This window comes from Cetorhinus maximus, chromosome 1, assembly GCF_964194155.1.
Source record: "Cetorhinus maximus chromosome 1, sCetMax3.hap1.1, whole genome shotgun sequence".
Taxonomy (NCBI): domain Eukaryota; kingdom Metazoa; phylum Chordata; class Chondrichthyes; order Lamniformes; family Cetorhinidae; genus Cetorhinus; species Cetorhinus maximus.
This window is the reverse complement of record NC_135879.1, coordinates 158,233,247-158,258,850: the sequence shown is the minus strand read 5'-3', so window position 1 is coordinate 158,258,850 and position 25,604 is coordinate 158,233,247. Positions and strand designations below refer to the sequence as shown.

The window sequence follows — 25,604 nt, the reverse complement described above, 5'->3', positions numbered from 1 at the left end:
GCGAGAGGGGTGCTGGGCAACTTGATCTTGCTCCAGCTACCCCTTCTCAAGGAGGTAGCCTGGGGCCCTTGGGCACCCATAGAGAGGAGGATCAGCAGGCGCACACTCCAGGGCCATCCACCCAGGTAATTCTGGGAGTGTCTGGCCCATCCGAATCTCCTCTTCCTGTGACCTCAGCAGCTCCAGCTCCACAGGCCGAGGAGGGTGTCACTGCCACACGGCAGGATCCCGAAAGCAGGCAGCCTCTAAGTCTCGGCCCTCCAGAGGACGCCCACAAGGTCATCACAGACAGGGCGTAACAGTCAGCAGTCTGACTCCACCGCTGCTGTGGATGCCTGGGGAGCAACAAGACATAGCAGCAGGGTTAGGGAAGTCAAGAAGAATTAGTTGCACAGCCTGGGCATGGGTGTTAATCACATTGTACATAATGTTCACCGTTGTCAATAAACTCCTAAGAATGTCTCCCTGCCTATGGTGCCTTGTGCTGATGAGCAGTGTTCGTGTCACTCGGATGTGAAATCTTTCTGCACAAGGTAAAGGCAGGTGTCTGAGTCCAGGGCCTCTTCCCTGTTCTCTGTGCAGCCTTCGGACCACAGTGATAGTCCAGCTTCACACTCCCTGGACACATTACTGATGCCTGCACCTCGGCGGTGCTGGTCACTGCTGTCAGAGTTCTGTCATTCTCTCTGTGTGCTCTCAACACTTTTAAGGTGGGGGCGCCCCCCATCTCTTCATCTGTGACCAGTGACGCTGTGCCCCTGAAGGGCTCAGGTGCTGAAGGCGGATAAAGGATCAGATGGTTCTAAAGTTTCATGGCTGCATCTCTATGATATGACCCTGATCACAGAGCGCAAACGATCTGCCCTTGGTCAGACAGGAGTCAGTCATTCTCAGAGGCTATGTGAAGATTTATGGAGTGTCTTCACTGCATGTCGTTTGATTTAATAATGCTCCATTTCAATCTAGCCAAGTCCCTCTCCTCCTCTCTTTGAATACTTGTTGCTTGTCCAGTTGGACTAGGGTTTTAAGGCATGAGTGCTTTCCATGAGTCAGCCTGGTTAGTCCTGTTATACTAAGTTTTTTTACTGTTCCGAAACTTACTTTGCATGCTCAGCTTCAGCAAAACGTGACAAGCAAGTGTTTTTATCTCCCTAAACCAATGGAGAAGTAGGGTGAGAAAAGATGAAAGGTAGATAAAAGATCTTGTACTTAAAATAAATATTTAGCAGATTGGAATAGATAGTTAAGTTAAAATAAAAAGACAGCAAAGTGGAGTGAGGGCTAGGAGGGGGTCGAAGTTGCATCTTGGGTCACACAGGTAAATGGGGTCATTTCCATGCTCTGATTCCCAACAGGGATCCTTGTCTGATCTTACATGTACAAAACTCATGTGAATTGTTGATACAATTTTCCAACTATTATTGTGACGTAGAATGCACTGCGTGAGGGGGTGGTGAAAGAAGATTAATAACAACTTTCGAAAGGGAATTAGATTAGATTGAGGTGAAACGTTTGCAATTCTATTGGGAAAGAGAGGGGATATGGGACTTATTGTACAGTCCTTTCAAAGAACCAGCACAGGCACAATGGACCAAATGGCACCCTTCTCTGCTGTAAGATTCTATGGTGAGTTGGAAGTGTTTATGAGACAGATATCACAGGAAATAAGTGTGACATCTATAAGCGGTAGACAATAAAAGAAGACAGTATTATGTACGATATTCAAACTGATATCCCATGGTGTTGCTGATGGGAACGCTCGGGTTTGGCGAGAATAAAGTGTTAAGTATCATTGTAAAGGATGTTGATTTTTCAACATAAGGGTGGGTGGCTCTGAGAGCACTACAAATGGACCAAGGTCTGTCAGTTCTTGGGTGTGGGATTACTGATCCATCACTCTTCTAACTAGGTCCCTGGGGTCTACTAGAAGAGGGAGACAATCCCTGTACTCTAGTGATTGTACTCTCCAGAGAGGTAGTGTAAGAGCATCGTCAAATCTGAGTTGGCTGGGTGAGGGGTCTTGGGATCTGTAGCATTAGGCAGTAATACCTTGGAAACTGCTGCTAGCTGGCAGCAATAGAAGGACAATCTAGGTCTACGGATTTGTGAGAACTACAATTATTATCCATTCTAATCACTTGATAAGCCTACTTCTAAAAAAACTCATTTGTTGTTTCTTATTAGGTGATTGAGGAGAGATCTTGTAAAACAGAGAATGCTGAAGAATTTAACCATTCTGATTCAGACTCTAATTCATGGAGGAAAAAGAAGCGCAAGGCCTTTCTTGACATGATTCTCAGCGCAACTGATGAAGGTGGAAATAAACTGAGTCAGCAGGACATAAGAGAAGAGGTGGACACTTTTATGTTTGAGGTAAGATATAGTATTCAGTGAAGTGCAAAACAGTTTTATACTTTAATTGATACAATTAGTGCCTCCAATAAATAGTGGATCATTTGTTTATCTGCTAATATTGACCACTGCAATTTCCAGGCTGCAAATAACATTAATATTGTTTTAAAACAATGTTAAAGGCTAATTACATAATTTTATTTGCAGATTGGTTGAATGGCTTCATTTTGGAAACGCAAAGAGCATTAAATTTAGTGTTTAGAAAAACATATGGCAGGATTTTTCGGATGGCGGGGTTTCCCACCCCACCACCTGAAGAGCCGGCAGGGTATGCGTTCCTGCCAATTAGAGCAGCTCTGCAACCCGCCAAGGAGCATTAATTGGCTGGTGCTGGGATCCTGTCCTTCACTTGAGCATAAATCCAGTCTGAGAGCTGCTGGCTAATCAGATTGGCCGGCAGCTCTGAAGCCCCAGCAGCGCCAGTGGCAGCAGTGGCTAGGACTGGGACTACAGGCAGTCTTCAGATTCTAACTCTTGAGTCCAGGACCAGGTAAGAATGGGAGGTCTTACAGCAGGGAGGAGTGGTGAGGCCAAGAGGCAGGGGGCTGCAGGTCTTGATGGAGAGGCCAGGGTGGGGAGCGGTGGGAGGCGGCCAATGTGGAAAGGGTGCCTTTGAGGTAGGCGCCACTCCCTCACCCTTCCTGTCCGAGGCCTGAGCAGGGTGGCCTGCTGGACTTCCCTCTTGCCAGCCTTAACGTTGAGGCCGGGCGAGAAGCAGCTCTTTGAATGGTCAATAATTGGCCTCAATTGATGAGAGAGAGGGTGGGCAGCCTGAGGCACACGTAAAATTGTGGACAAGTCAAGGGAGGGTAGCGGGAAGGCCGCCCGGGGAATCTTACAGTCGCCCTCCAAACTTGCCAGTGGTGACCGTAAAATTCTGCCCATGGTTGGTGTGGAATTTATGTCCAATGTGCCTGTTTCTACTGACATCATTTCAAGTAAAAAGAACAGCTTAAGTGTGGAAGAATATGAGAGACTGTAGGAATATAAACATTTGTTATGGAAGTGACCAGTTAAATGGTAATTGATCTTCAATACAGATAAACGTGAAAAGGTAAGTTTTGGGGTGGGGAAAGAGAATAAAATGCACCTCAAATAGTAGCATGCTCATTGGGGTAGAGAAATAGAGATGGTTGCAGGTGGAGAAAAACCTGAGGGGCAAATTGAATTGTGGATTTTACATGTGGGGCCAGCAAATACGTAGGAAAGGAGGCGATGATGACCCAGCACAGGTTATTGGTTAGACTAGTGGTTAGATTAGTGTGTGCAGGTTATCAATGAATATTGAAGCCTCACAAAAGGCTCAGTGCAGATTTACTAGAAAATATCAGCTCTAGTGCCGTAACTTTTCAAATCTCTAACCACAACTTCTTTCTAAAGCCCTGCAATAAAACCTCAACTGCATTCACTAAAGCAGAGGAGGTTAAAGAGGAATTAATAGAAATGTTTGACGTTTTTGCAATGGTTTGAAAGGGTAAATTGTGATAGGGAATTCTTGTTGGGTATTGAATGAGTGACAGATGGACATAAATTTACAATCATAGAAGAAATATTTTCAAGCAAAGGATTATTGGAAAATCTAATGTAATTCCTCTAATTGCTATGCAAGTAAAATATTAGATGAAGACCCAAAGTCAAAAACTTGGTGTGAATGATAGAACAAGCGAATGGCATTAGAATCGGTAGGTGCATAGGAGGAAATAGGTACAGGCACAATGGGCTGAACGGCCTGTGCTTTTTTTGTGATTTTGATACTTTAAAGGATGTTGTCTGAAACTGACTGCATGAATTTTGAAAATGATTGTTGTGTGATGGATCAGTACAGGTTACCTCTTCCCCACAGAAGAATCAGACTGATAAATAGGGGGCTGGAGGATAGGGAGACATCTGGCCTGTCAGCACTGGTTTTTAACTTGCTCAAAAGTTACAGAAAATGTTACATTTGGTATCTGTGATTGGTAGTTTATTTATGTAAATATCTTTGTCTCTTTTTATCTTTAGCTTAGTGTGTACATCTCCCCCTGATTCTCAGATGTCATAATTCAAAAACTGTTGTTTTCTATTCACAAAATACAGATCAGATCAGTTTATGATTGGAGGCTTTCTGTTTGTTTTCCTAATCCTTATTTTTATATTTCTTTTTTTTTATCTTACACTTATTTTTCTCAAAAGAATTCTAATTAGGATGAGGAAAGACATGCTGTCTGCCTATCTCTTATATCCGTTGCTTCATTCCTCTGGTATCTACGAAATGCTAGTAATTGGAATGTTTGCAATTTCTAATGATCAAAAAACTCAACTGATAATTAGAAATTTTCAATGGTGAACTTTTTTTTGACAGAACCCAAATTAGGATGAGGCCAAATGCTGTAGGGGGAAAATTCAAATTCAGTAGGATTGCAAAACGGGCAGTAGCAGATCAGACACCCAGTGTACACTCTGGAAAGGAAAACTATTCAAAGTGCTTCAGGATCAATTGGTCACATCATGAGCAGTGGAACAAAGATGAATATTTCTTTAGAATCAAGACAGTGGTATTGTTCTTCTCACATTGATGGTCAAAAAGAACATTTGTTAATAGCATTTTTAATTACAAATTACCTTTTTTAGAAATGCTGTAAAGAAAATCTGCATGGTAGAGTGCAGTATGGTGAGGGGAGGGTGGGGGTGTTGGCGGTGGAAAGAACTGAGAGTAATCCATTGTGTCGAACAATTAAATCATGGTACTATTGCTACCTTCTGGTGTAAAATGGAACTGCAGCATAAATAGCCCTTGTGTCTTTCAGCTGTGAAAATACTTACAGCTGCTAGTTATTTTAGCTATTCGTTTTATTGTTTAAAATTCATTTCTTTTAATCAATTGCTGAGCATTAACAAACGTAAGAACATATTTAATATTCTTAAACAAATTTTCTTTTTTGTTTGTTCAGTGGAACAAGTGAGAGTTTGGGCAATCCTATTTTACTCTTCAGCTTTCAAACTTGAAGTAGGTAGCACATGATTTATAAGTGATCGCAGTGTCTCCTTTTCTACCTTCTAGGCAGGTTTTAGGCATTTTTGAAATATGATAAAAGGTTCTCCTCTTTCATTATTGTGTAAACCTGGAGTGCAATAAAGAATAAAAGGCTTCCAAGAATCCAAATCTAAGTATCACCCTACTCCTCCAGCCCTCCCCCGCCACTAACCTTTTGAGTGCTTTTAGTGTAAGGATTGATGGGCTATTCTCTATTGTCTTCAAAGTTCCTTCTTATTTATACACACACTACAGTTCTAGGGAAACTGTGCCCCAGGTAACGAGGATTAGAATGTAAATTAAGAACACAAATGCTGGAAATATACAGCAGGTCAGGCAGCAGGTGGCAAGAGAAACAAAGATAACATTTCAATTTGATCACCTTTCATCAGAACCCAAATACCTAATTGGAAAAGCCTTTTGTTTAATTCTAAACCAGAACAAAACATACTATTATCTTATGAAATCACGGTATGACAAGAGAAGATGTCATGTTCTGGTTGTTGCTACAGTTGTACCTCTTCCTTCAGATACCGTGCCCTAACTTGGCATTGGCGACCATTGAATTGATCCATGATTATGCTTGGTAAAGTATTGCGGTGGTTTGCCGTTGCCTTCTGCAGTATGGCTGATCAGTAAACTCCTGCTCTTGCCACCTGCCATCAGGCGTATTGGAAGGATTTACAGACTGATAATCAACCTGTTTGCTGTGTGGCCGTCAAGTCTTGAAGTGGGACTTGAACTCGGAGCTTCTGGCCCAGAGATGGGGATGCTACCACTGTGCCACAAGACCTCCACTGATTAATTTTCATTTTAATTTCAGTATTTTATAAAATATCACTTGTGGTTAAGTACACTTACAACATGTGGATTCTTCTAATGGAGGCAGATTTGTGATAGAATGTGGCCTAATTAGTTGTTAACCTGAGTTGAATGGAAGCCTACTTATAAACAACTTGATTATTAAAAAAGGTAGAAAAAGCTGATTCACCACAATAAAATCCAAGTTCGGTATTTATCATGGCTTAGGGTATAGCTCCATCTAGTGATATTTGTATTGTGCTAACTTTGGTCAGTGATTTATTTTCCCCTGGTTTCACTGGAAGAATCAGTGTTTTTGTTAGAAAAACTTATCTTCGAGTTGGTGTTCTTGTATATTGTCATATCCCCATTTGAACATAGATGATTAAGTATTTTATAATCCGATTTTCAATCAAACTGTTTTCCAGTTTTTACAAGAATCATGCTATTTGCCATTACTACCTGTGTTACAGTGATATCTGTTTTTCCAGAGTAGGTGCTGTGACTTAATAATGAGATCCATTGATTAACGTTAACAATGAGCTGCACTGAAAGGTCTAAATCCTATTTTGCGTTAAACTAATTGGGGGCCACTTAATGATCAGGCTTTGGAAGTGCTGCTCAAAACGTGACTCTTCTTGGATAAAATTTATATGAAAGATGGCTTATGAAATGCCTAAGGCTTGGTCGGACTTTGATAAATTAAAAAAAAAATGATACATCCATAGAGGAATACATCGTGGAGTTTAACTGACTTTATACAAGATTGCAGAGATTCTGCTTGGAAATTCCTAAATCAGTACTCGCCTTTAAATTATTGGACTGTGCCAGGGTATCAAACGTGGGTAGGCTCTTTGTTTTAACCAGAGTTAAATTCAAAGAGAGAAGATATACTTCTAATCAAAAGCCCGAAGCCTTAAAAAAATATTTGGGGAAAGCATTCGTTTCCGGCTGCTGTTATGGTGCAAGTGGGCTCTTTAGCAGTGACAGCAAAGATATAGGAAACAATGCTAGCAGCATTTTGAGACTGTTCGAATAAGTATCTGTAAGAAAGAAGAATTACAAGCAAAAAATGAGGACAGAGCCCCTTTTGGGAGCTAGAACAGGCGGTGAGAATTAGGCAATTTTGGAAGGAGAATAACTGAGGGGTGGTCAGCAGGCGCTTCGAATGCGACTCTAAGTATCATTATGTGCTGAATTGCCCAAAAATAAAAAAAACAGGGTTTTTGGGACAACACATGATACAGAAGGCAATGAGGACAATACTGATCAATCAGAGAATGAATCATATCGGTCACTAGCATCTTCAGTGTGGCAGATTTGTTCAGTTGTGCTGTTCTGGATAGTGGGTGTGCATCCGTGGAATGTAGAGTGGACTGGCTAAAATGTTACATGGATTCTTTAAGTAAGGAAGACCGAAGTAAAGTCAAAGAATATGACAGGTCTACTTGTTTCAGGTTCGGTGATGGTAACATGTTGAAATCACTATAAAAAGAATAGCAATTCCATGTAAAATAACAGACGTGAATCGCTTTTATCAGTACTGATGTGGTATCAAGTGAAACACCTTTACTGTTAAGTAGACCTTCAATGAAAAAGTCCCAAATGAAATTGGACATGGAGCATGATAGAGCGATTGTTTTTGGTAAATCTGTAGATTTGCAATTTACACAGTCGGGACATTATTGCATTCCTTTAAGGTCTGTCATCTCCAAAAAGAATGTTAAAGAGATATTAATGGCAGCTAGGTATAGGGATTTAAAGCAGAAGTAAATTATTATCAAACTACATCGACAATTTATGCATCCCTCTGGCAATAGGCTGAAGATTCTCTTAAAGGATGCAGGGGTACTGGATGAGGAATACACTAGACTTGTCGAGGATATTACTTATAAAATGTACAGGAGAACACCATTGCAACCAGTAATAAGTCTTCTATTGGTGAGAGACTTTAATGAAACCGTAGCAATGGACCTCAAAGTATGGGATAAAGAAAAAAATACTGTATTTTGTAGATGTAGTGACTAGATTTAGTCTGTCAATGGTAATTTTTAGTAAAGACAAAAAAGTAATTATTGATTAAAAAATGGAACGATGGAATGGGTTTGGGAGCACCGACTAAATTCTTAATGAACGATGGAGGAGAATTTGCCACTGATGAATTGAGGATTGTGTGTGAAAATCTGAATATTGTAGCAATGCATACAGTAGCAGAAAGTCCTTTAAGCAGTGGGACATGAGAGAGAAATTATGCCAGGATTGACGAAATATTCTGAAAAATTTTAGCTGACCAACCGAGCTGTTAATTGACAACTGGCCTAGTGTGGGCAGTGCATGCAAAGAAATATGCTCCAGATGGTTGTGGACTAAGCCCCTATCAATTAGTTTGTGGCAAGAATCCGAGGATACCTTCAATAATGTGGGACCATCCCCCGGCGTTGGAGGGGACTACCATTAGTCCCATTTTCGCAGAACATTTGAATGCCATGCATGCAGGGAGGAGAAAATTTATTAAGGCAGAGGTTCCAGGAAAAATCAGGAGAGCTTTGAGGTATCCAATCAGGCTGTCAGAAAAGAATTTTAAGCCTAGGGACATGGCATATTACTAAAAAAAGGAAGGCAGTAAGAATGAAGAAGCCCGGGAAAAGTTATAGGCACTGATGGCAAAACGATAATCTTGCAACATGGTAACCAAGCTGTTAGAGTACATTCCATGCTGCTTATTGGCACTGATTATACGTTGATGGAACCTGAACAGAGGATGGAAACTGAAGATGCATCATGCGCTTTGCACATCGATATGCTGGACCTGTACAACAACTGATTGTGGTAGATAACGAATTAACTGAGAGTAGATCAAGTGATAATGAAGATCAGGATAGGGCCATTTATCACAAAGATCAGCTATCAAAAGTTGGAACTAGGGTGGCATATATGCTAGAAGGGGCTAGTGGGAAGAGGAAAGGCTATGGGAAAATACAAAAGCTGGCTGAACGTACAAGACAAGGGGCAGAATATCAGATCTATGGATTGGCAGAAGGAAGTAAAAATGTGGAAAGCCAGGACATGTAGTGTAAGCTCAGACAGTGGACCTCCTGGTGATCACAGACCAAGGAAAAAAATCAAGAACTTGTGAAAGGAAGTCTCGTTGTAGGAGGGACAGGTCGATTTGTAGCAGTCCAGATAGGGATGGGAGATCTAGTAGGGGACATAGTTTAACAAGAGCAAGGACCAAAGAACAGTGGAGGAGCGACACAAGAAATAGGAGCCCCTCTAAAAGAGAAGCTCTAGTGGCTACTAACAAGTTAGATGGTAAATTGGTAAAGGAGGCAAAACGAAAAGAACTTGACAGTTTGAGAGAGCTTGGTGTTTACACGGAGGTGCCAGGCAAAGGACAGCCAGCGTTGTCCCTTAGATAGATGGATATGTACGGAGAAAGTACTTCCCGATGGCACGTTTAAAGCCAAGGCCAGACTTGTAGCTTGGGGATTTGAGGAACAACTGGGCGACCAGGATGTTAGAGTAGACTCCCCAGCAGTGGGAAAAGTAAGTTTGAGGATTTTTTAGCACTTTTAGCGACATACTCGTAGGAATGTAAATCCATTGACATCAAAGCAGCATTTTATCAAGGGGAACAATTTCAAAGAGAGGTATTCTTAAAGCCTCCAAAAGAAGCTGGAGATATAGAGGGGAAATTTTGGAGGCTATATAAGTGTGTTTATGTTAGATCTGTCTCCTAAAAGCTGATTGTCTTCAGCTAAAAGCAGATACAGCAATGTTTTATTGGTACACTAAAGGAAAACTAGCAGGCATTTTCTTAATACACGTAGATGATTTCCGGGGCGGGGGGTGGCAGATGGGACCTGCGACATTTGTGATAGATAAAATTATAAAGAAATTTAAAATTAGAAGTCGGGCTTCTGGAGCTTTTAAGTATATAGGGTTGGACATAAGGCAGACTAAATAGGGGATAACCCTAACTCATCAGTCTTTTTTTATTCATTCACGGGATGTGGGCTTCACTGGCTGGGCCAGCATTTATTTCCCGTCCCTAGTTGACCTTGAGGAGGTGGTGGTGAGCTGCCTTCTTGAATCGCTGCAGTCCATGTGGTGTAGGTACACCCACAGTGCTGTTAGAGAGGGAGTTCCAAGATTTTGACCCAGCGACAGTGAAGGAACGGCGATATATTTCCAAGTCGGGATGGTGAGTGACTTGGAGGGGAACTTCCAGGTGGTGGTGTCCTCATCCATCTGCTGCCCTTGTCCTTCTAGATGGTAGTAGTTGTGGGTTTGGAAGGTGCTGTGTAAGGAGCCTTGATGAATTCCTACAGTGCATCTTATATAAGGTGCACACTGCTGCTACTGTGTGTTGGCAGTGGAGAGAGTGAATGTTGATGTGGTGCCAATCAAGCAGGCTGCCTTGTCTTGGACAGTGTCAAGCTTCTTGTGTTGTGGAAGCTGCATTCATCTAGGAAAGTGGGGAGTATTCCATTACACCCCTGACTTGTGCCTTGTAGATAGTGGACAGGCTTTGGGGAGTCAGGAGGTGAGTTACTTATCACAGGATTCCTAGCCTCTGACCTGCCCTTGTAGCCACAGTATTTATATGGCTAGTCCAGTTCAGTTTCTGGTCAATGGTAAACCCAGAATCTTGATAGTAGGCGATTCAGTGATGGTAATGCAATTGAACGTCAAGGGGCGATGGTTAGATTCTCTCTTGTTGGAGATGGGCATTGCCTGACACTTGTGGCGCAAATGTTACTTGCCACTTGTCAGCCCAAGCCTGGATATTGTCCAGGACTTGCTGCATTTGGACATGGACTGCTTCTGTATCCGAGGAGTCACGAATGATGCTGAACATTGTGCAATCATCAGCGAACATCCCCACTTCTGACCTTATCATGAAAGGAAGGTCATTGATGAAGTAGCTGAAGATGGTTGGGCCGAGGACACTACCCTGAAGAACTCCTGCAGTGATGTCCTGGAGCTGAGATGACGGACCTCCAACAACCACAACCATCTTCCTTTATGCTAGGTATGACTCCGACCAGTGGAGAGTTTCCCCCTGATTCCCATTGACTCCAGTTTTGCTAGAGACTGTTAATAGGATCGCCATAAATTGGGCCAGATCCCCTCAAAAGGAAAACTCTACAGCCAAAGAAGAAGCAGTTCAATTAAGAAGCTTAATTGAGCACTTAAACTGGTTATGCACAGAAACTAGACCAGATGCATGCTATGATGTATTAAAATTGAGCACCATGTTGAAATATACTACCGTTGGGGAAGTTACAAAAGCAAATAAAACATTGAAGAAATTAAGTTGAGAAGAATGTACGCTCAGATTTCCAGACCTGTGTGACCCCAAAGGGATAAAATTAGTTGCTTTTAGGTCCACCTTAACGCTAACCTTCCTGATGGTTGTTCGAGCACAGCAGGATTCATTATATTTTTGGTGGGCAGAAACGATAAATGTTGTCCATTAGCATGGGAATCAAAGAAAATAGAGAGTAATTAAAAGCACCCTCGCTGCGGTGACACTTGTGTTGGTGGAAGCAACAGATACGACTATGCATTTATCGAGTATTTTGAAGGAACTCCTATATAAGAAACAAACAGGGAAAAATGTGCCGATAGAATGCTGTATGGATAACCATTTACTCTGGGACAATGTCCATACGATAAAGAGCATCACGGAAAAGAGGCTGAGGATTGATCTTGAGTATAAATGAGGTGTTGGAAAGGAAGATTTCCAAAATAAAATGGGTCGGCACAAGTCACCAGTCGTCGGATTGTTTCACAAAAAGACCTGTTTGTCCAAAGAAATTGTTGGATGTCCTCGAAGAGGGACATCTTGTGTTTATAATGGATTATGAGAGCACAGAAATTTTCATATGTAATTTTTTTTTTGTTTTCAAGACAGGAGTGGGGGGAATATGGAGCATGTTAAAGATTGATTGTACGATAAGATGACGTGTTACCACGTTGTACTGTTTCTTATGAATAGTTTTTGTTCAATTTAATTTAAAGAAATGAGGGGAATCTGTAAGTATCTAATAGGTTCTGTTGATGGATGTTAAATCCCCAGTAGTGTAAGGTAATAAGGTGAATAGGCGTTTGGTATTGATTAGTTAATTATACTCAGCTGTGTATATAAAGAAGAGTTAGCCCGCACTGGAGGAGTTGGTGTTAGAATGGAGAAGTAAGCTCTGTGGCAAGCAATAAACCATCTCCACCAAAGCATCCTCACCTGTCTCTTCTTCACAACCAGGCTTGGGAATTGCACTGACATAAAGATAAGACCAGCAACTACATGCCAGGCAGTTTAACTTTGGTGGTGGGGAACTCTCTAGAGACAATAATTCCGAGACAAAATTAATAGTCACTTGAGAAAATCTGGGATAAATAAGAAAAGCTAACATGTTAAGGGCAAATCATGTTTAACTAACTTGCTGGGGTTATTTGAAGAGGTAACACAGATGGTTCGTGAGGGTAATGATGTTGATCTGGTGTACATGGGCTTTCAAAGGGCATTTTATTAGCTGCAGCACAACAGACTTGTGGCAAAAGTTAGAACTCATGGAATAAAAGGGACAATAGCAACATGGATACGAAATTGGCTGAGTGATAGAAAACAGAGAGTAATGGTTAGTGCGTGTTTTTTGGACTGGAGGAAGGTTTAGTGGCGTTCCCCAGGGATCAGTGTTGGGACCCTTGCTTTTCCTGATAAATTTTAACGACCTAGAACTTGGCGTACCGGACACAGTTTCCAAATTTGTGATGGTATAAAACTGTGAAGAAGATGTAATCGAACTTCAAAAGGACACACAGGTTGGTGGAATGGGCAGGGTGGGGTGACTGATAATTCAATGAAGAGAAGTGTGAAGTGATTCATTTTTGGTAGAAAGCATGGGGAGAGACAATATAAAATAAAAGGGGCAATTCTAAAGGGGGTGCAGAACCAGAGGGGCCATAGGTAAATTGCTCCTTTGGAGAGTCAGCACAGACACGATGGGCCTAATGTCCGCCTCCTGTGCTGAAACAATTCTTTGACTCTGAGGTGAAGGCAACATAGGAATTTAAAAAAAGACCATAGGTGAAGTACTCAGCGTGTATTCCTCATATTCTCTCTCTTCCTTATATTAACTTAACAATTCTTTGTTTTATAAAATTTTAAATCTTTATCTTTTCTATATTCTACTGCCGTCCTGGTCCTGATGCCTATTTTGAATGTGAATGCAGTGTTTTTTTTTTAGAGAGAAAAGGCTTTTTCATTGTCTTATTGGCCTTGAAATATCTGGTTATGGCATTTTTATAACGTACTTTTAAAGTGTAAATTGATCCTTAGATATGTTTACCTCAATATATTATTTCAATTTAACTGTGGAATAATAGGTAAGAGTATGTTTGATAAAAGCAAAAAACTGCGGATGCTGGAAATCCAAAACAAAAACAAAAATACCTGGAAAAACTCAGCAGGTCTGACAGCATCTGCGGAGAGGAACACAGTTAACGTTTCAAGTCCGTATGAATCTTCAATAGAACTAAGGAAAAATAGAAAAGGTGAAATATAAGCTGGTTTAAGGCGGGGTGGGACAGGTAAAGCTGGATAGAGGGCCAGTGATAGGTGGAGATAACCAAAAGATGTCATAGACAAAAGGACAATCACTGGCCCTCTATCCGGCTCTACCTGTTCACCCCTTTTCTATTTTTCCTTAGTTCTGTTGAAGAGTCATACGGACTCGAAACGTTAACTGTGTTCCTCTCCGCAGATGCTGTCAGACCTGCTGAGTTTTTCCAGGTATTTTTGTTTTTGAAGAGTATTTTTGAGTTTAAGTACAAGATTTGCTAATAGAGGAAATAAATCATCCAGGGCAAGCTGGTGACTAAACAACAGATCTGTTTTACTTTAGTTAGAATAATTACTCCAACTATTCGGTTACGGTTGTGAAATAAAACCACATTAATACACCAGATTATTTTAAGTATTAGTTCCTGTGTTTAATCTCAACTGTTTTCTGTTAGTCTGTTCACATTATAGTAAGAATGTATTGTATCCAGTCTATGGAAAAATGAGTAAGTGCAATGGTGTATATCTTCAAAAATATTGCATTGTTTTTGCCATCAGGGCCATGATACTACAGCTGCTTCAATAAACTGGACCCTTTACCTCTTGGGGTCCCATCCTGATGCACTGAAGAAAGTACATGAAGAGCTGGATGAAGTTTTTGGTAAGGTTTTAAAGGAAATAAATCTCTTCATTTACTTTACCCAAGTGCTTAAATTAAAATACATCTTGGTAATGTAAACACCTAAAATTTTCCTGTATTGGTGATTGATTCCACATGATGTCAAGAAATGATTGAAAGCGGTGGATAGATGAAAGACTTTGGGTCCTGCACAATCCCGAGTGCAACACTGGAGACTTGTGCTCCAAAACTAGCCGCGCCTCAAAGCAAGCTGTTTCAGAATAACTACAACACTGGCATTTACTGGACAATGAGGAAGATTGCCCAGGGATGTCCTGTCTGCTAAAAGCAGGACATATCTAATCCAACCAATCACTGCCCATCAGTCTACTCATTCATCAGAAAAGTGATGGAAAGTGTTATTGAGATTGCCATCATGCTGCACTTATTCAGCAATAACCTGCTCACTGGTAAGACCATAAGATGTAGGAGCAGAAGTAGGCCAACCGGCCCATTGAACCTGCCCTTCCATTCAATGAGATCATGGCTGATCTGACAATCCTCAACTCCACTTTCCTGCCTTTTCCCCCATAACCCTTGAAATACTTAAGATCCTGAGGGGACTTGACAGGGTGAATGGTGAGAGGATGTTTTACCCTCATGGGAGAGACTAGAACTAGGAGGCACAGCTTAAAAATAAGGGGTGTCCTATTTAAGATGGAGATGAGAAGATGGAGATGAGGAGAAATGTTTTCTCTCAGAGCTGTTAGTCTGTGGAATTCTCTTCGTACCTCCAAAGCTCTCTGAGGGCGGGGTGGGTGGTGCACGGTCATTGAATATTTTTAAGGCTGAGTTAGATAGACTCTTGATTGACAAGCATGTCAAAGAGCATAGAGGGATAGACAGGAAAGTAGAGAGTTGTGGCCGGGATCTTATCAAATGGTGGAGCAGGCTCAAAGGGGCTGAATGGTCTACTCCTGCTCCTAATTCATATCATCAGGAATGGCTAGAATAGGAAGCATTGTGAAAGACAGAGTAGTGAGACTTCAGGAAAAATAGATTTAAAAAGTAGTTAACATGGTTTTACAGGTCATGAATCTTACTGTACACATCCAATAAAGTTCATCGAGATAATTATAATATATCTATTATTTAGAATAAACTTGAAGATTATAGGTAAAATAATAACCTGATAAATAATGACCAATATGGATTCAGAAAGGCAGGATCTATCCTGACCAACTTGCTTGACCTTTGAGAACATGACATCCCACTTCCTTTCTCCGCTTTCCCTGTCCCACTTTTGATCCACTTCCTTCTCCCCCAGTGCTACCCTTTCACTCCCCTCCAAGGGCAATATTATCACTCTTGCCTCTGCCTCAGCTGAATTATTTTTGCAAATATTTTTAGAATTCATTTTTGTCTGACAATTCACTTCTTTGATTTGATTTCACTTTTTATCAGGTAATTCTGATCGTCCAGCTACAATGGAAGACCTGAAGAATCTCCAGTTTCTTCAGTGTATTATTAAGGAATCTCTGCGCTTGTTCCCTTCTGTTCCAATTTTTGGCCGTACTTTGCTTGAGGAATGCCATGTGGGTAAGTGCTACAGTTTTTATCCGTTTGCATTTTTGAAGTAATGGAAAGTAGGTATAATTTTATCATTTGTAATAGGAATTCCATTATTTTTCCAACTGCTGATATTAAGGTGACTGGCCTATAGTTGAACTGCAACCTTTACCAACAATTTTTTAAAAAAAAAGTGGTCTGCAAACAATTATTGTAAGTTTGAATGTTTTGAGCCTCTAATATACCACCTCTCTGATTCCATTTCATCCCACTGCACTTGAAATTCTGATTGATGCCTTTTTTAGACTCTGTTTTTCTAATCCTTTCCTTGCTGGCCTATCACTCTCTACTTAAACTTCTACTCATCCAGATTTCTGCTGCCCACGATTTGACTTCAACAAAATTCCATTCACCTACCGCCCTTGTCCTCCATTGAACTTGATTGCCTCCCCTTTCCTCAGTGGGACAATTTCAAAATTGTTGTCCAAATCTACAAATCTCTGCAAGATGAGGAAGAAGTGTTTTGCAAAGACTGGGGAGCAGAGGGTGTTGGCAGAGATGTACGGATGGGGCAATTTACTCAGATGGAGTGGAGTGAGGCCATGACGGATTTGAAAATAAGGACAAGGATTTTAAAGTTGAATTTGTTCATGTACAGGAGCCAACGGGACATGAGGAGGACAAAGGTAATGGGTGACTAGGATCGATTGACCAATTAATAAAATAGTGAAAAAGTTCAAGATCACTTTAAAAGTGACATCCTATCTGTTCTGACAAAATGATGTGCACATATTTTATATATTTGTGCTGATGTTCCTTTATTCCATACTCTCCATAAATCCTGAGCAAATATTGACTTCATAATGGGGTAAAGACTTTAACAGAACTTTATCTTTTTCTAAGGCCAATATTTGTTCTATTGAGCAATGCAAATTTACTGTTTTGTTGAAGTTGTGAAACTGCAGCTGATAAGTGTAGTAAAGATTAAAATGTCTTCTACTTTGATGCTTGTGGCTGTATTGTCTTTTAAATTGTGTTTTTAGTTTTGTTATTTTCTGTCAATTTTTATTTTCAAGCAGCAGTGAAGTGCAGCTAGTATACAGCATAGTGCGGGCCACCTGAGCCTGGACTTTCTTACTGCTCATATTTGGATAGTTGGATCCTGCTCACTTTAGCATCAATCTAATTTTCCACTGTCACTGTGGATAATGGGCATGCCTGTCCTAAAATGGTCAGTTGTATTTAAATGAAGCAGTACTGACCTGGTGATACAGTTATCACAATGCACATGGCCCCAATCGTTCCCATTTAATCAAAGTTCTTCCGACCCTTGCCAAGAAAGATGTCTGCAAACACGAGGGAAGTGAAATTAGTTAATGCCGGTAACACATATCAAGTTGATGGAGAATTGGCTGCCTATTTTACAATGCACCAGATTTTCTTTTTGAAGGACTAGGATGAACTTGGTTGCTGACCTCTCTTTGGAAGCTTCAATGCCCCTCTGACTAGCCAGTAGCTACCAAATAGCTGGTGGACAGGATTTATCTCAGAGTTGGCAACATTTGTTCAATTAAGATAGCCCAACAGAGTTACTGGAGAGTATTGGAGTTTAACTGATGATATGGCTAGAAATGATAAATTTAACAATGAGAGCTACCAAATTGCCTTGTATATGGTTTTTTTGAAGAAATGATTTTCAGATTCGTAATGCCACAATCTAAAAAGAAATCCATGATGATGTGTTACACAGCTGTGATGTATTGGTGGGTTCAGTTGACATGAAATAGGATCATATGGTGCCCAAATTTATATTGCTGTTATAAACTGCTTGTTGGTTAACTGGTAGCAATCCTGCCTGTGTGTCAGAAGGTGCAGGGTTTGAACTACTCGCCAACCATTTGTGGCTCTGAATTCTTAATTGATGTCCAGAAGTATGTTTAACCCACCCCAACCTGCCTACTGTTCCTATACTCTATAAAACTCTCGCAGCGTGTAGGACTAACCATCCTATTGGTTGGTGTAGATGGTTAGGCCATGGCAGGAGCATTCACGTTACAATTCATTAGATTATCAATCAACCTGAAAATACTCCCACTACTTTTCCAAGGGAAGAGGGATGATCTGAAAACATGGTCGTACTGCATGTGTATTGTGATTCTTCAATGTTTTGCCAGCCATAAGATAGCATTTTACTTTGCAATTTTTTTTTTTACAAAAGCAACATAAAACTTACTACTACCCTAGAATGATTTTAATTTCTGCGTAACGTTTTCTTAAGGGTATCTCATTAGTTAATGTTTTAAACTTATCACTCAGTGCTATATTATTCAACTTCTGTCTTTCAGGAGGGTTTAAGGTACCCGAAGGAGTCAACGCTTTGATCATTCCTTATGCCCTACACAGAGATCCCAGGTACTTCCCAGACCCTGAGGAGTTTAGGCCAGAGCGATTTTCACATGAGAATTCAAGTAAAATGAATCCATATGCATTTATTCCATTTTCTGCTGGAATCAGAAACTGCATAGGTATGTATGCCTCATAGTAGAAGAAACATCCTGCTGTTGTGCAGTACATGTATGCTTGGAGTTCAGTAGGTTTGAAAACCCAATGCAGCTATATGTGAATAAGTATAAACCAAGTTTTTAACATAATCATATTGCTTTTATTTTGATCTTTTACAGCCAAATGGGTAGAGTTTCTGCTTTGGGTGTAATCAGGAAACTGGGCACAAATTGTGTTAGAAATTTGCTCTTTTTCCAAAGTGAAGTTGTGGTTTAGGTTTCCACCCACTTCAGTTTACATAATCACAAGTATAAAATCTTACAAGAACCAGCACAACAATCGGGGAGTATAATAGGATGCTGTTTGTTTCTTTGCAATAAAAAAATTAATTGTATTCAAGAGTGGTAACTTGATGATTTATTAATACAATCGAAAAGAGATTTATTACAAAAAATAAGCATTTTTAATAAGTGTATAGACTCCCACCTGTGAATAACCTGATTTTAGATCATTGAAAATGACTATTCAGAATTATTTACTAGTGTACACTAGTCAGTTTCTTGGTAAGTAAGATATTTTTAACATGTAAAATATTCTTTTGAAATGTGCTGACTAGTGCCTGAGTGGATAAAAAAACTAAATTTTGATCTACGAGGGAGCCAATAGTTAAGAAGGGCAGACAAGAAAGTGGATTTGAGGCCACAATCTGATCAGCCATGATCTTTTTGAATGACAGAGCAGGTTTGAGGAGCCGAATGGTCTACTTCTGCTTCAAAGTCTTGTATTCTTGTGAAGAACTTCATCGAATGGCCGTAAGCAGGCACAATTGGCAAAAACTGGCCACATTCGTTATTTCAATCTGGGTATGTAGTCAGATTGGTGGTGGTGTGGGGAGGGGAGAGATGCATGGAGGGAGAGGGTGTGGTGGTACTTCCAGCGATGTGGTTTTTAAAACAGCATTGCATTTTTTGAACACTCAAGTTATGCTTGAGGAAACTTGTGTCTCAAATTCTGCAATCTTTCTTTTACCCTGGTTTAGCTGATTTTTGACTGGATTGTGTTGATGAATCAGAGAGATCTGCTGCTAAATCAGAGAGTTAACAATGTATCGCTAGAGACAAGATGTGTGAGTTTTAAGCACTGGCAGAAGCTGTCTGAACTCCAGGGCAGGGAAATCATCTGCTTTCCTCAGGGCTGATTTAGCTCCCTACAAAAATAGCAGAGGAGCAACAGAAGCTGCACTTTGGGAACTCTGCCAGTCCTCATAATGAGTGAGCCTGTGTGACTGATTCAAACTTTTATTTCATTGTGCAGCTCCAGCATATTTGGGAATGCTTTATGATATTAAAGAAACTGGGCCAGATTTTCCTGAGAGCTGTGAGGGGCTTTAAAAGTGGTGGGCAGGACCCAAATCTAGGTTCCTGCCTGCATATCTGGTGCTGGCAGTTTTCAGTGGCGTGGGATAAGTGGGCAGGGTCATGAGCCTGCAGGCTGATGTCCCAGTGTTTGCCATAACAATGTGCAAGTGAGCATTTCAGACCTTCTGCAGGGCCGGTTTTCTCAGGCAACATGAATTACATCAGCTCAGAGGTGCTGTGAACCATGGTTTTGAGGTTGGAACCATATGCAAGCAATTTCAAAAGATCCTGCCGACTTCACATATAACAGTGAAATACTGTAACATAAGTTATATATGTTCTTAATATAGTGAGAGATGATAGGGCTTTGTTTTGAAAAGGTAAGGGACCATTAAATAATGTGGTTACCAGGTTTTTACTCCTGACACCTAACAAGCTGGCCCTCTATCCAGCTCTACTTGTCCCACCCCCCCCCTTAAACCAGCTTATATTTCACCTCTCTTATATTTTTACTTAGTTCTGTTGAAAGGTCACTTGAAACGTTAACTGTGTTCCTCTCCGCAGATGCTGCCAGACCTGCTGAGTTTTTCCAGCTATTTTTGTTTTTGTTTTGGATTTTCAGCATCCGCAGTTTTTTGCTTTTATCTTAGTGTTTAATTGACTGCCACTCCTCTTCAAGGAATGCCTACCTTGAAGAAGTTTTGTTCTTCTCTCCGTCAGGATTTTCGTATCTCTCTTTTGCCTTGTTCACCTTCATTGCTTTCCATTTCTCTCCTGGTGTTTGACAAGGTGTTTACTAAAACTCGCTTTCACAGCCATATTTCCTTCCTCAGTGACTGTCTCCGTCTCCGACTTACCCCACATGGATTTCAACTGAAGTTCCATCCCTCATGTTTCGAACCCACCCAGGATTACAGGTATCTCCGGGACATACAACGCTCCTCGGACTGCTGTTCTCGTCGCATTCTGAGATCCACACTCAGTGCCATGCGCCGCTATATGAACACACTCGACCTCTCCCTCCAGCAGCACTGCCGCACCCTTTTTTGAAGATGCACGTGCCCCCAGTTACATTTTATTCTTCGCCTCATCTGACGCCTCAACAAGAAAGTTTGTCTCTTTCTTTCAGGTGCAAAGGAACGCAAGCTCCAACAACTCATCGACACCAACACCCATCCAGGACCCTCCACCCCTGCCTGTCCCTCTGTCCCCATCCCGTCTTCCAATCCTAGCCCCGGCCATGTATTCACCATACCCCCTGACCTTCCTCTCTCTCTCTCCGCCCTCATCTCAATGAATTTCGGGCTCGGCACGATGCTGAACTCTTCTTCCGCCGCCTTCGTCTCCGTGCTCACTTCTTTGGGCAGGAGTACTCTGCCCGTTCAACGGATCCTTTTACCCGCCTCCAATATTCTCCCTCCACCTGGACCCCCCCCTCTGGATTCTTACCTTCTCTTGATCTTTTCATTGAGAACTGTTGGCGTGACATTAGTCGTCTCAATTTCTCTGCTCCTCTCACCCATTCTAACCTGTCTCTCTCTGAACTTACTGCACTCCGTTCTCTCAGGTCCAACCCTGACATTGTCATCAAACCTGCTGGCAAGGGTGGTGCTGTTGTTGTCTGGCGCACTGACCTCTACATTGCAGAGGCTGAGCGTTAACTCGCAGACACTTCCTCCTACCTCCCCCTGGACCAGGACCCCACCACTGAACATCAAGCCTTTGTTTCCAGGACTGTTACTGACCTCATCTCCTCTGGAGACCTTCCTTCCACAGCTTCCAACCTGATAGTCTCCCAACCTCGGACGGCCCGCTTCTACCTCCTACCCAAAATCCACAAACAGGACTGTCCCGACAGATCAATCGTGTCAGCCTGTTCCTGCCCCACAGAACTCATTTCTTGCTATCTTGACTCCATTCTCTCTTCCCCTTGTCCAGTCCCTTCCCACCCACATCCGTGATTCCTCTGACATCCTACATCATATCAACAATTTCCAATTCCCTGGCCCCAACCACCTCCTCTTCACCATGGACGTCCAATCCCTCTACACTTCCCTCCCCCACCGGGATGGTCTGAGGGCTCTCCGCTTCTTCCTTGAACAGAGGCCCGAACAATCCCCATCCACCACTACTCTCCTCCATCTGGCTGAACTTGTTCTCACACTGAACAATTTCTCCTTAAACTCCTCTTCCTCCAAATAAAAGGTGTGGCTATGGGTACCCGCATGGGCCCCAGCTAGGCCTGTCTCTTTGTGGAGTATGTAGAACATTCCTTGTTCCAGTCCTACTCCGGCCTCCTCCCACAACTCTTTTTCCGGTACATCGATGATTACTTCGGTGCTGCTTCATGCTCTCGTCTGGACCTGGAAAATTTATTAATTTTGCTTCCAATTTCCACCCCTCCATCATTTTCACATGGTCCATCTCTGACACTTCCCTTCCCTTCCTGGACCTCTTTGTCCCAATTTCTGATGATAGACTGTCCACCAATATCCATTACAAGCCTACCGACTCCCACAGCTACCTCGACTACAGCTCCTCTCACCTCGCTTGCTGTAAGGACTCCATCTCATTCTCTCAGTTCCGTCGCATCTGTTCTGATGATGCCACTTTCAAAAATAGTTTCTCTGACATGTCTTCCTTCATCCTTAACCGAGGTTTTCCACCCACGTTGGTTGACAGGGCCCCCAACCGTGTCCAGCCCATCTCCCGCGCATCACACCTTCCTCTCCCTCCCAGAAACATGATAGGGTCCCCCTTGTCCTCACTTATCACCCCACCAGCCTCCGCATTCAAAGGATCATCCTCTGCCATTTCCGCCAACTCCAGCATGATGCCACCACCAAACATATCTTCCCTTCACCCCCCCGGTGGCATTCCGCAGGGATCGTTCCCTCCGGGACACCCTGGTCCACTCCTCCATCACCCCCTGCACCTCAACCCCCTCCCACGGCACCGCAGAAGGTGCAACACCTGCCCCTTTACTTCCCCTCTCCTCACCGTCCAAGGGCCCAAACACTCCTTTCAAGTGAAGCAGCATTTCACTTGCACTTCCCTCAATTTAGTCTACTGCATTCATGGCGTCTAATGCGGTTTCCTCTACATTGGAGAGACCAAACGCAGACTGGGTGACCGCTTTGCAGAACACCTTCGGTCTGTTCGCAAGCATTACCCAGACCTCCCTGTCGCTTGTCATTTCAACACTCCACCCTGCTCTCCTGCCCACATGTCTGTCCTTGGCCTGCTGCATTGTTCCAGTGAAGCTCAACGCAAACTGGAGGAACAGTGCCTCATTTTCCGACTAGGCACTTTACAGCCTTCCGGACTGAATATTGAGTTCAACAATTTTAGATCATGAACTCTCTCCTCCATTCCCACCCCCTTTCCGATTCCCCCCTTTTTTCCCCAATAATTTATAAAGATTTTTCTTTTCCTACCTATTTCCACTATTTTAAATATATTTCCATCCATTGTTTTATCTCTACCTTCTAGCCTTTTTTGATTCCTTCACCCCACCCCACCCCCGTTAGGGCTATCTGTACCTTGCTTGTCCTGCTTTCTACCCTTAATTAGCACATTCCTTAGATAATATCACCACCTTCAACACCTCTTCGTCCTTTTGTCTGTGACATCTATTGGTTATCTCCACCTATCACTGGCCCTCTATCCAGCTCTACTTGTCCCACCCCACCCCCTTAAACCAGCTTATATTTCACCTCTCTTCTATTTTTACTTAGTTCTGTTGAAGAGTCATTCGGACTCGAAACGTTTACTGTGTTCCTCTCCGCAGATGCTGCCAGACCTGCTGAGTTTTTCCAGGTATTTTTGTTTTTGTTTTTAAGCTGTCAAGGGAGTAGACAGCTGTGTGAAAATAGAGAAGTCCTCAGATATGTTAGAATACACTGCTATTCTGCATTGTACAATAGTGAATATTATATTAGTGAATATTGTACAATTAAATTACATGAAATGTTTACATTGCTTTGATTTTTTGTCTCCTTGAAGTGAAGCTCAGCCATCTGTTTGGTTGTTTCAAAGCTTTTATAGACGCTGAGCTTCTGACTGTTCAGCACTTTTAATGGATTCAATTCAGGAGGGTTTGTTTATACAGTTATTCAATGGAATGCCATTATGAATGCTTGGCTGAATTCCAACCCACTAATGGATTCTGCTCAGCTGGGGTTGTTGACATCGATGTCAAGAGGAATGTGTGAGCTTATTTATTTTGACAGATTTATGAGCTTGTGAAAGACTTTCCAATAATATAGGGCTTGGTGAGTTCTGCTTATAGTGGATAATGGGTGAGTGCGTTGGGAAGGTGGGGGGTTGCTATGACAGGGTGAGAAGATGGGGATGAGGGCTAGGGGATCTCCCATTCCTTTGCAGAACTGGGCCATTATGAGCCTTTTAACCTGGTTTCCTTTGCATCGGCCAGCCTCCATCTCTGCCCCAGGCCAGCTGTGGGAGGCAGCACACCCAACTTTAAGCTGTTGTCTCCAAATGGCACCAGTGGGTACTGCTGGGTAGGAAATGGGATTGCGTTTATCATGAAATCTCCTGACTCCTGATTTCTGCCTCAAAGATGAAAACCTGGCCCACTATTATTCTGCAGGTTACAGTGATGCTTTGAAATTTTATACCTAATGATTTTTAAAAAATTCAATTTAGGCCAAAAATTTGCACTACTTGAAGAGAAGGTAATTTTGTCCTCTGTTCTTCGACGATTCCATGTGGAAGCAAAACAAAGTCGTGACGAGCTCCACATTGTGGGTGAATTGATTCTGCGTCCACAGAGTGGCATTTGGATAGAACTTCACCACAGAACAGAATAAATATTATCAGGAGCAACACGCCCAGAATACCAGTTAAAATGATGCAGCACAGTTTGTTCTGTGATTTTTCTCCTCAATCTGAGGGACGATCATTTTATGAATCCAAAAATATTTCTATTTTATTAATATTAGAATTTGTATGCTGATCGTATATTATTTTCAAGCTGCTATGCTACCAATGAGCTTTACATTTAGCACCAGATATTTACATTGCTGTAACTTGGATTCTTATACTGTTTTGATTTGCAGTTTCTGCATGTATGCCAGCAGAAGTTTTATAGGAAATTATGGTATTTCTGTTAATTTCCTGATAAATCATTGTCCTCTAATGCAATGTTACCAGCTCGTATCTTTTAAAGATTGAAAGAGATTATGAGATTGATGCTGTTGTAATCATGTGGATGCCATTATTATTACAATTTGAACTTTTCCCCCAACACTTTCTTTTGTGTTTGTGGAACTGCTGTCTTGCCATAATCAAACTAGTTCCTTTATAAGAAACAAATTAGACTTTTCAGCTTATCTTGGGTGATAATTAATCGGGAGCCTGTCCTAGCTAGAGTCCACACATTTTCTTTTTCATTGAAATGGACAGCCAATTTGTAAGCACCCAAGATGAATATATAAGTGCCTTTCTAAGATGGTTGATTTTGACTTGGGTGTTTAAACTTGCTGCAGAAATGAGTTGGGAAAATGGATATTTGCGAGCAAATAGAGGAGACAAATCGAGCAGTTTATGCTGCTAGTAACTTAGAGCTGGAATACGGAAAGGAACTGAGTATTTGTTCTGCTATTGGATGCCCTTAGAATATCTGAACAAATCACAAGAACAGATTAAGCACCGATTGTCAAAATAAATATTCAAGAAATATCGATGTGTCAATTTAAATATTACATTTTTCCAATTATATCAACTTTTGTTTTCTGTAAA

The 25,604-nt window shown here is 41.7% G+C and overlaps 1 protein-coding gene across 1 annotated transcript in view; it reads left to right on the top strand.

Moving 5' to 3' along the window:
• LOC144684664 (cytochrome P450 4V2-like) overlaps window positions 1–25,188 on the top strand; it is a 47,413-nt gene extending 22,225 nt beyond the window's left edge. The window contains exons 7-11 of the mRNA XM_078548748.1: window positions 2,185–2,373; window positions 14,352–14,454; window positions 15,877–16,011; window positions 18,327–18,506; window positions 24,510–25,188. Of these exons, the coding sequence (XP_078404874.1) occupies window positions 2,185–2,373; window positions 14,352–14,454; window positions 15,877–16,011; window positions 18,327–18,506; window positions 24,510–24,673 (771 nt within the window). The 3' untranslated portion in view covers window positions 24,674–25,188. The remainder of the gene's footprint in view (window positions 1–2,184; window positions 2,374–14,351; window positions 14,455–15,876; window positions 16,012–18,326; window positions 18,507–24,509) is intronic.
• Window positions 25,189–25,604: the final 416 nt, after the last annotated feature.